Here is a 12,500-nt window from a genome sequence, read left to right as displayed (position 1 = left end):
TGAACGGCTCGCGCATTGATAGATTGTACTGTCAGACACTCAGAGACAATGTAATTTATGCTACCTGTGTCATTTTCTGATCATTCCGCTGTCATTTGCAAAATTAAGATTAATCCAAACATTACTATTGGGAACTCATTTTGGAAACTTAATACAAGTTTACTAAAAGACGAGGAAATTAAAGAAAAGTTTAGGAGGTTGTGGACATTCTTGAAAACACGTAAAAGCAATTTCTATCATATCAGTAATTGGTGGAATGATTTGGTGAAACCAGAAATAAAACAATTTTTCGTCAATGAAGGTAAAAGGATTAGCAGGCAGAAGTTTGGGGTCATCAATTATATTGAAGCAAAACTAAGGAAACAATACATGAAACTTAATGTGTCAATGTGTCAGGAAACTCAGATTATGCAGATATTACTATTCTCAAAGACAGCATAAACAATCTAAAATCTCAGATTTTAGAAGGGGTTAAAGTACGATCGAGAATTCAAGACAGGATTGAAGGGGAAAAAGCCTCCTCTTACCTTCTTGGACAGCAAAGAGCAATAAATAGTAAAAAGGTCATGACAGAAATAGTCGCAGGTACTGTTCTTACAAATAGCCAGGCCATTGAACACTATGTGTTCTGGTATTACCAAAAACTTTACCGGAAAAACATTTGTGATGTACCTACGTAAATTTTCTTTATGCAGTTTGTAGAGAAAAAATTGACCGATTCTGATAATGATATATTTCATAAGAATATATCTCTCAGAGAGATACGTGATGTTATTCGTTTCATTGCTAACAATAAATGTCCTGGTATAGATGGCATCCCAATAGAATTTTATAAGGTATTTTGGGAAGATATTAAGGATGAACTAAAGCTGTTGCTTGAAAATATTATGGAAATGAAAACTCTCTCCAAGAGTCAGAGTATTGCATTGGTCACACTCATATCGAAAGGCACCGATGAGAGTGCTTTGGCTAATTGGAGACCAATTTCATTGTTGTGATGTGACTATATGATACTTGCTAAGATAAATGCGAAAAGAATGCAAATAGTTATCTTTAACCTTATCAGTCCCGAAAAATTTTGTGTGCCTGGAAGATCCATAAATACATGTAATACTTTAATTAGAGATATTGTGTATTATTGTAGTGAGAAAAGAGTTCAAGGTGCTATTTTAAATCTTGATTGGTCGAAAGCATTTGACTGTGTTGATATTAATTTTGTACTTTGGATTCTTGAAAGACTAGGTTTTTGTGATGAACTGATTTCCTGCGTTAAGATATTGTACCCGAATATTGGAAGTTGTTGCATTGTTAATGGTAACATTGGCAAATATTTTAGTGTGGAGAGGGGAGTCCGACAAGGCCGCCCTCTTTCTATGCTCCTTTATGCTGTTTTCCAGGAACCTCTGTATCTTGCTATAAAAAGAAATAGTCGTATTGAACACTTGCCCTTACCAAATGATACAAATATTTTCGTTGCCAGTGACAAGGGAATTTAGGAGATTAGCACATTAGTGTCTAAATTTGAAGCAGCCACGGGTTGCATGCTAAATAAAAATAAGACGAAAATATTTGGATTAGGCCCATGGGGTGATAGGTCTGTTTGGCCTTTATCATGGCTTCAAGGATATACAGGTTCTTTTACAACTTTGGGAATTCTATTTTCTGATAATTACGAAATGGCTGTTAATACTTCGTGGACAAATATATTATGTAAAATTAAGAATACTTTGGCGAGCTTTCACAAATGCCTTGATTTTTTCAAAGACATGGTATGTTTCCCATATTTACCCTTTGCCTGTCAAATATGCAAAACTAATAAGTAAAGAAATTTTCTTTTACATTTGGGGGAAAAAATGGGAATTCATCAAAAGCGACACTTTAACAAAGTCAAAAATTGAAGGAGGGATAGGAATGTTAAGTCTTTTATGGAAGACACAAGGTATTCTAGCTGCATCTTTCTTAAAGTTACACTGTGATGAGAAATACAATTTTATGTCAAATTATTATAACAATTCACATATGAAGGGCTTGTTTACCGGAAATTCAACACAAAGAGACAATTCATGTGTAATGGTACCGATGTATTCCGAGGTCTTAGTAACAGTTAGGAAATGTAAAACAGTTCAGAATTTTCCTTTTCTTAAATCGAGAACTATATATGTGAACTTATTGCCAAATGTACAGCCAACTGTTGACAGTAGATACCCCTTTTATAATTGGCCTCTGATTTGGGAAAACATCAACATGAAATTTCTTTCTGCTGCTGATAGGGAAATAATATATAAATATATTCACGAAATATTACCCAATAAAAAAGGTTAAAAGAAATGAAAATAATTCAAGATTCTCATTGCCAGTTTTGTGATGCTGAGGAATCAAATATTCATATGGTATATTTCTGCAAGAGAATTGCAAATGTAATAATATGGTTAAAAAGAGTTTTGAAGCTATTTTGTAATTTTGTTCACTGCAATTTCATTAGAATTATGTATTTTGATTTCCCAGAGTCATCGAGGAAACAAAGGAACACTGCAACTTTAATTTTGTCAAGTTATATTGTAAATATATGGTTGTTCAAAGACAAGAATGTGCCTGGACGTTTGATTATAAATAGAATAAAAGCTTCAATTATAAAAAACCAGAGAGATATCAAGCCCATTTTGAAAGAGAAATTGTTAAAATATTTCACAAAGAATTTTTGTAACATTAAATGCAATGTATTTTAGATGGAAATATATGTAGTTCTGGATTTATTGTAATGTTTTGTAAATAATTTATTGAATAAAAACTTAAAGAAAAAAAATGCCCCTCGGCCAAATGTCCGGAAGCCGAAATATTTGAGCACTATTTCTGTAACATTTGACTTCGAATAACAGACAGACTCGCAAGACACACTTGACACTGACCTTCGACAACATTTCCGTCTGGAGTGACCTGGAGAAACTTTAGGTCGAAATGGGTGACGTCCTTCTCCCCGAAGGCCTCCAGGTCCGTGCCTCCCATTGTCTCTTTCACTAGTTCCTTGTCCAAGTCGGGGTAGGAGACGGTCTTCCTTCCTCGCCGGGCCAGACATAAAATCAGCAATACCAAAACTGCAGAGAAATAGAAAATTGCTTCATCAAAAGGAATTATCATTAACACTCAGTGTATGGTCTCTTACAAGCACTTTTTCAGCAATGACCATTTAACCACAAGAACGTGGATTTCACCCTTATTTAAATGCCTTCATCCTTTGGTTGATGGCCCATACTTAAGAACTGTTATACCTAAAGTACCGTTTCTTTAATCTGAAAGAAAGAATTCCTCTTTGTAGGTATGCAATCGAATCGAATTCTAATGCTAATCTTAGGTTTTATAAATGAAAAATTTCCAAACGGAAATATTATATATATATATATATATATATATATATATATATATATATATAATATATATATATATATATATATATATGTGTGTGTGTGTGTGTGCGTATGTATGTATATATATATATATATATATATATATATATTAAATCAGGAAAGGTAAAAACTTGATGATTATACAAACAAACTTACAGCTATGAAGTAAAAGTAAAACCACTGCGATGTTAAATACTTTCGTCTTATTACCAAGACATCTTCACAGGAATTGTGACCATGTCTTGGTAATCAAATACTGAGCATCTCAATCGTTTCACTTTTCCTTCCGGCTGTAACTTTATTCATATATTATATATATATATATATATATATATATATATATATATATATATATATATATATATATATATATATATATATATATATACATATCACATATATATATATATATAGCTTGATGATGAATAATAGTGCCAAGACTAGGAAGAACATTCTTTAATATTACGAGCTTTCGAGGTTTAAAACCTCATCTTCAGGCTGAAAAAATGACAAGGATGAGAAATCACTAAAAATTACATTAAAATAAATTGTCTGATTAAAAGCTTCAGTAAAAACATAAAATAAAACGAACATCACATACAAACTAAAAATTAAAAAATTACGAAAAAACTAAAACAAAGCGCAAATCATACAAAAACAGAGATAAAAAGAAAATAATATGAAAGGTAAACAAACTACACTCAAAAATAAAATAGCTAACGACCCACTTTGTGTACCTACTATGAAACTATATGATAGCTAGTTGAATACCGGACGAGTTGTTGTTCAATTCCGGTTTCATTTTCTTAATAAACAGCGACTCTGAAATTAAAAGGTCCAGTCTATTTGAGCAAAAAGACAGTACTCTAAAATCTAGGTGAGTGAAAGGATGGTCCTGTGCTAAACTGTGATCCCTTATGGCAGAAAATGGTGGTTTAGAAAGAGGAAACCTAGTTCTAACGGAAAGACCTCTGTGTTCCAAAATTCTGTGTCTAAGCCAGCGGAACTGGATCCCACGTATCGCAGACCACACTGCGAACAGGTAAACAAGTAAACGACACTCGAATTAAGGTCCACAGGAAGAGCAGGCTTCTCCCTCAAAAGTGATCCTACAGTAAAAGGGTTAGTAAAAACAAATCTGAAACTAACTTGAGGAAAACTATGCTTAAGTATTTCTTGTAACTTTTTTCGTACCAAGTAGCTACTATGACCAAGGAAAGGCAATTTAATATACTTTACATCTTTACTAGCAGTACTGTACACCGGTCTGGGACAAAATTTCTCATGTAGAAAATTTTTCAGAACTTTGTAAAAGACAAATACGGGATAAGAATTTTCGGAAAAATAATTCTGGAGGAAGACCATGTCTTGATGAAATAAATTAAAATCACAACAGACATTGTAAGCTCTATTTATCATAGTACGTATTGAATTAAGTTTAAACAACTTTGGTGAAAAACTAAGATAATTCAATCCCAAGCCAGTAAAAGTACTTTTCCTATAAACGGAAGTCTGAAATTTACCTCTATTTCTGTGTACCTGAACATCTAAAAAGGACAACATATTATCCTGTTCTGTCTCACAAGTAAAAGAAATATTAGGATGACGAAAATTAAAATATTCTAAAAATAAATCCACGTGTGAACGTTTCCCTAAACACAAGGAAAGTGTCATCCACGTACCTACGATAATACAAGGGTTTGAAAGCAACAGGGCATTCAGACATCCAAATCTTTTCACAATAACCCATGAAACAATCTGCATATACAGGTCCAAGGGAATTTCCCATAGCAACACCATCTATTTGATTATATAATTTTGATGGTAAATTATATAATCAAATAGATGGTGTTGCTATGGGAAATTCCCTTGGACCTGTATATGCAGATTGTTTCATGGGTTATTGTGAAAAGATTTGGATGTCTGAATGCCCTGTTGCTTTCAAACCCTTGTATTATCGTAGGTACGTGGATGACACTTTCCTTGTGTTTAGGGAACGTTCACACGTGGATTTATTTTTAGAATATTTTAATTCTCGTCATCCTAATATTTCTTTTACTTGTGAGACAGAACAGGATAATATGTTGTCCTTTTTAGATGTTCAGGTACACAGAAATAGAGGTAAATTTCAGACTTCCGTTTATAGGAAAAGTACTTTTACTGGCTTGGGATTGAATTATCTTAGTTTTTCACCAAAGTTGTTTAAACTTAATTCAATACGTACTATGATAAATAGAGCTTACAATGTCTGTTGTGATTTTAATTTATTTCATCAAGACATGGTCTTCCTCCAGAATTATTTTTCCGAAAATTCTTATCCCGTATTTGTCTTTTACAAAGTTCTGAAAAATTTTCTACATGAGAAATTTTGTCCCAGACCGGTGTACAGTACTGCTAGTAAAGATGTAAAGTATATTAAATTGCCTTTCCTTGGTCATAGTAGCTACTTGGTACGAAAAAAGTTACAAGAAATACTTAAGCATAGTTTTCCTCAAGTTAGTTTCAGATTTGTTTTTACTAACCCTTTTACTGTAGGATCACTTTTGAGGGAGAAGCCTGCTCTTCCTGTGGACCTTAATTCGAGTGTCGTTTACTTGTTTACCTGTTCGCAGTGTGGTCTGCGATACGTGGGATCCAGTTCCCGCTGGCTAGACACAGAATTTTGGAACACAGAGGTCTTTCCGTTAGAACTAGGTTTCCTCTTTCTAAACCACCATTTTCTGCCATAAGGGATCACAGTTTAGCACAGGACCATCCTTTCACTCACCTAGATTTTAGAGTACTGTCTTTTTGCTCAAATAGACTGGACCTTTTAATTTCAGAGTCGCTGTTTATTAAGAAAATGAAACCGGAATTGAACAACAACTCGTCCGGTATTCAACTAGCAATCATATAGTTTCATAGTAGGTACACAAAGTGGGTCGTTAGCTATTTTATTTTTGAGTGTAGTTTGTTTACCTTTCATATTATTTTCTTTTTTATCTCTGTTTTTGTATGATTTGCGCTTTGTTTTAGTTTTTTCGTAATTTTAATTTTTAGTTTGTATGTGATGTTCGTTTTATTTTATGTTTTTACTGAAGCTTTTAATCAGACAATTTATTTTAATGTAATTTTTAGTGATTTCTCATCCTTGTCATTTTTTCAGCCTGAAGATGAGGTTTTAAACCTCGAAAGCTCGTAATATTAAAGAATGTTCTTCCTAGTCTTGGCACTATTATTCATCATCAAGCTAAGATTTCCAAGTAGCCGCCCAATTACTGAGACTATATATATATATATATATATATATATATATATATATATATATATATATATTATTATATATATATATATATATGTATATATATGTGTGTGTGTGTGTGTGTGTGTGTGTGTGTGTGTGTGTGTGTGTAACAGCGAGTTTGGGAATGAAAATTCCTTTGTTGTGCTCTATTAAGCTGAAGTTTCAGGACCACCTATCCTAAGCTTTTTTTTACAAACATATTTTGTAAATTTTTTAATAATATTTTTGACCCAAAATTCAAGTACCAACGGTTCTTACATGGTCTTGTTATGCAAGTGTCCCGCTAATTTATGGCAAACGTTTTTACCAAGACTTACGACAAATAATGAACAAATATCTACCTGCTGCTGAACTTAAATTAATACCCAGTAACCCATGACGAGTGGGGCCTTGTTTAGATATAAAGACTCCAGCCTTTCATGACTCAAGGAGTCATTTATCTGTTCAGTTGCCCCAAATGTGCCATGGGGAAGGACCTGGGCTCCTCTCGAAGGTTGTTGAAGGTGAGATTAGATTTATGGCATAAGTTATCTTATGAGTGCAAAATGATCAAACTCCGAATGCTCATGCATAAGAGATCACGGCAAAAAACGGATATATAACATCGTTTACAAAGATTTTAAATTAAGAAGCAAAGCTCTAAATGTCCATCAACTGTCAATACTTGAATCACACTTCTATAACAGCTAGCTCCCCAGTCAAATACTCAGATTACGACAACTCCTCTGTACCTCTCGTGAGTTTCCGTTGGAAGTTGGAACCAAACAGGCCCTAAGGTGTCACTTCGTTTTTACCTTCTATTGCTTCTCAGTATACTCTGGTGATTTGTATCATGTTTTCTTGTGTACTTCTATTAGTATACTATTATATAACGAATTTTTTAAGCCTGGAATGTCAGCTAAATATAGTGCAATGAATAAGGAAGTGTCTTTCCCAATCTCGCTGCTAATCATCTATTTTACAGTAACGCCTTTAATTAATATATATATATATATATATATATATATATATATATATATATATATATATATATATATACACACAAGTTTGGTTTAAGAGGTGCTAATGATCAGTCCCGACGGTAACGTACCTAGAAGACACAAAAGACTTGTGAGTATAATGATGATTGACTGCTGACCAAAAACGACCCTCGAAGTTCGCGGGGCATCGCAAGGCTGTACTGGCATGAAGGCGTAATCCGTGGCATTGAAATCATAAAAGAAATTGTTGTGGCGCATATCCAGGATACACCCAGAGAAGGGTTCAACCTTAGGGGGTATCAAGTTCCACCGAAAGGACGCTGACAATGAGGCAAAATTCGGCATGGTGGCCAAACCCCCTATCTGAAGAGGTCCCTGGACATTAAGGAGGAAGTTGGGGTACCTAGATATGTGTGGGTAAGGAATAGAGACCTTACATGGATCGCCAGATGCTATGGTAGCGTTGAAGCCACAGTCAGTGACTTCAAAGAACATTCCCTTCTCATTCCAAATGATAATGAACACGAAGATGCGATTGTTATTATTTTCTAATGGGATTGAGACCTTTTCAGTACCTGATCCAAGATCGATGTACGTCACCAAGACCCAGTTCCTTAAAAACACATAGATGAAGTCTTTGGGATAGTCCTCCCAAGGAGATTCTACAATTGGTCCCATGTATAAGAGAATGCCACTTGGATTGTTTGATTTGAACGAAATGGAAAAAGTCGAATTGTCACACACTTTCAAAGGTTCATACCAAGCAAAGCTTTTCTCAAACCTTGCATTCATGAGTTCACACCGAGGTCCGTAATTATGGCTGTCTATACAGTGGCATTTGAGGGTGTTGTTGATGACAATGCAAGTTCCTCCGTTATAGCAAAAGCCGCTGAAGCAAACGGAAGGGAGGGGCTCAAGATCCCCACAGTCACAGGTGTATTCATCCGCAATGTCGATGCCCACCATTGTGGCTGTGCTGCTGGCAACAACCAATGGAGATGTGAGGTTTGGTCGCATAGTGTGTTGGCAGCTTTTCCCTCCACAAGGAGACTTGGATTCATACAGACAGGCATTTATATCCACCATGGCGACATCTAGACCAAGAACTTTTGAAACCTGAATTGATAGGGATTAAAGTGTTATGTAATTTTTATGTAATGTACTTGAATAAACGAATATATTCATGATAGTAAACATTTTATCTGCATAAATCTTCCAAATATAATCGTTTTTTTTTTACCTGCAATCGATTTTTCATCATGAGTCCATCTAACTTCGCGGCAGTGTAATAAGGTGAATTATGGCAGTTGTAACGTATTTGTACTCCTTCTTCGACATTCCGCATGCTGAAGATGTCGACATTGTCCCGTGGAATTTTATGGATCCTCCCGATTTGTTCTTTCAGGCGTTCATAAGCTGTCTCAGTACTGGTAATCTATTAAAAGACAGAGTGATGATATGTTATGCTCTTTCTTTCACAGGCAGACAGTTTCAAGTCAATTTTCTTCATGGGAAGGTCCACAATGACAGGGAGTGGTTCAAAAGATAAAGAAAATATATATTAAACACCAAATTCCTCTTACAACTGCTGAATCTGCAGTAAAAATTATGTGCAAAGAAACTCCACTTCATGAGCTGTTCAATACACCCACACTAAAGAAATGCGAACAACCAATTACTTACATTTACCTTGCAGGCAGTCTCGTTCTTCCGGAATACCAATGCTCTTCCATTCCAACTCTCCTGTTATCGGTCTACTTAGCACATTTCGTGTGCCTAATTTCTCTTTTCCTCCCAGGACTTCTGAATTATATATCTTTTTCACCAGCCTATTGTCATTAAGGAACAGCTCAGTCAGTGCCATATTACATGCAGTATTTCTCTTCCTGGACACCAAAGCTTTTCTATTCCAGCACTAGAATATTCTGTTTAGCTAGGACTTTCAAGGTGTCTTTTCCATCCTTTGCTTTCACTTATTTTCAATACATGATCAGACTAACTAAAAAGCCTAGTTTAGCATTTTATACAAGTTAATTATTTTATCGAATATCTAAACCCTTTTCTAAAAACAAGAGTTTTTTTTCTTTCTGTCACATTCAACTACTTGCATCATTTCTTATACATCGATTATTGTAACATAATATAGGTATGGATGATGCAACCATAATGGATTCAAGACAATGTGTCGAATATTTGTCACGTAGGAACTGAAAAAACCTTATCACAACAATAGTCAAGAGTCTAGGAATACTGAAAATGACATGTAATGATAAATATCACATTACACAATATGGCTGTAAAGATAAAAGTAAAGACAAAAGGAAAATTGTAAAGGCCCAGTTAAAATAAATAAAAAAATGTATGTGACTCTTTTACCTTGTTTTTCCTGAGCATTTGCTGAGACTGGATATTGGCAAGCGTGAGCGACCCTGAGTTCATGACGGCACTGAGATCGAGGTCAACTACAGTGATGATGACCTGACCCACAGCCAACTCTTCCCGGAATCTGTCATACACCTGATAAAAGTGAATTAAAGGCTAGGTAAACATCATGCTGAAAAATTAAAAAAATACAAATTATATTACTTGTGCATTTCAGACATAAAATCCATACACACATAACGCAGGCTAAAATATCTTTCCAGACGACGCATGCAATATCCTCATCCAACATAAACATACATCCCAGGGGGGTGATCCCAACACCATAGTTTAGTATGTGGATATGTCAGATAGTACCAAGTTAGGGGAAATGCAGAGGAACACTTAGAAAGTGTTATAGGCCATTTATCCATTTCATTTCTTTGGTCTTTTCAGCGTCTGATAATTTTTTTTTTTTTTTTTTTTGTGGATTCGGTTGTCGCTACCGAACAACGAATTCTTTAGACTTTTATCTAACATTTATTTGATAAAGACTCACGGAGTTATTTGACAGTGAGGATAGGTGGGAATAGTTCTATCCAATATGATTACATAGAAGCGTAATGGTGTTTTATTGATTTTTTGGGGATTTCTTTAATTCATTTTATCTCATTTTCATGTTAGCTATTTTGGGGAAATAAAGATGATATTTTTTGTATAGTGGGAGTTTGAATTCTCCTAAGATTAAATGATTGATTTTCAGCTAGCTACAGGGATGGCAGGCGATGGGAACAAACGAAGGTAAGTCATGCTATCAGATAGGAGTTCTCTCCTTTTAGTTAAATGGGGTCTTTTGATCCCCATAACACACACACACACACACACACACACACACACACACACACACATATATATATATATATATATATATATATATATATATTATATATATAGATATATATATCTATATGGAGGAATAGAACAATAAGTTCTAACAAGGATTAAATGCTGATTTTGAAAGTGGATTTCAGGATAAAAGATACCAACTGAGTGATGCTGTCTGAAGTTAAGGTTTCTCTGGTTCAATAAAGGGCAACCTTAAATTTGTTGGATACGGGTAACATAAAAGAAGCAGTATGGAAAACTAACTAATATAATGTATTCATATGTATATACAATATATATATTATATACATATATATATATATATATATATATATACTATATATATATATATATATATATATATATATATATATATATATATATATATATATATATATATATATATATATTATATACAAATCCATTATGTCTGTTCATGTAATTTTGTTACATGTCAAGCTCTTTTTGTGGTCCATTTTATATTGATCAAAGAGCTTTGTGCATGGTGAATGAGATACATACAGTGATTTATTTTAATCCAAATCCAACGGTATATGGTATAAAATCTCTCCTACGTTGTAAATTCGCATCATCAATCTGAATCGGAAAAATGTACTTTTTTCGGATATGAATTGTCCCAATTTTTATCAGTGGGGCAGATGGTTTTATGAGGCAGTATATTTCGAAAACCCAGCGGTGACAAACTCATGTGTTAGCAATATACGAGGCATGTCGATGAGCAGATTTAGGTAGATCGAATGCAATAAAGGACGTTCGGCTAGATACAAGTTTTTAGAGTTGTAAAGGGAGTAATTCGCTAGTTTCTAATTTCAAAGCACGCTATTGCTTGTTTTAAAAGTTAATCAGACTGAGATTTTTAGTGTTGAGTTTACTCCTCGTTCATCTTATGCATGATCTTATTTGTAATCACTATTATCAGCATATTCAGTAAAACGCCTTGAAGAGAGAAAGCAGCTCAAGATCTCCGTCTGTTCTTGAATTTCCTTCTTTAGAAAGACCTCCTCTTTTCCGCACTATTGTTAATCTCGTGCTAAGAGAGCTACTGTCACCAGAATATTTTTGAGCAGCATTTCATCCGTCCCTGACGCCTGTCTTCACTCTTAAACGCTTTTATTAATAGCATGTTAAAGTATAGAGAGACCCGCGCCTACAAAAAGATAAATGAAATGAATAAAATTTGTCCTTTTAGGAACCCTCGTTGTACTTCGAAGTTCAATTTCTCAACAAAAATAATTTTTTTTAAGTCATGGGTATATAATGAGAGACCTATGACATATATCAACTTCATCACTATCAATGCAAATATCAAATAGGATGTGAACAGTATCCACAAGTGGATACTGTTATCTCACCTATATGTTGTTTTTCCAATGTTGTAATTACTATGTTACAATGACTTGCCATTTCGAGCATTAATGTCATCACCGACAGATTCTTGTCTAATCAACCAATAAGGTCCCATAATGGGTTTATAAATGATCTCTTACACCTACTAATGGATGTACGAATGTACGCACGCTAATGTCTTCTCTGTTCTCATGTACTTGCATTTTCCATTTCATGTGAACT

General features: G+C 34.3%; 1 protein-coding gene across 1 annotated transcript in view; it reads right to left on the bottom strand.

Annotated features, from left to right (window-relative positions):
* The window catches only part of LOC135211378 (neural-cadherin-like), a 480,177-nt gene that overhangs the window by 184,710 nt on the left and 282,967 nt on the right, over nt 1-12,500 (bottom strand). Inside the window, exons 23-26 of the mRNA XM_064244691.1 lie at nt 10,041-10,181; nt 8,905-9,099; nt 7,775-8,780; nt 2,907-3,092 (exon numbers count right to left, since the gene is read on the bottom strand). Coding sequence (XP_064100761.1) covers nt 2,907-3,092; nt 7,775-8,780; nt 8,905-9,099; nt 10,041-10,181 — 1,528 coding nt within the window. The remainder of the gene's footprint in view (nt 1-2,906; nt 3,093-7,774; nt 8,781-8,904; nt 9,100-10,040; nt 10,182-12,500) is intronic.

Source organism: Macrobrachium nipponense, chromosome 4 (genome assembly GCF_015104395.2).
Source record: "Macrobrachium nipponense isolate FS-2020 chromosome 4, ASM1510439v2, whole genome shotgun sequence".
In the NCBI taxonomy this organism is placed as follows: domain Eukaryota; kingdom Metazoa; phylum Arthropoda; class Malacostraca; order Decapoda; family Palaemonidae; genus Macrobrachium; species Macrobrachium nipponense.
Note: the sequence above shows the minus strand (reverse complement) of the source record. Positions and strands in the feature narration are given on the sequence as shown.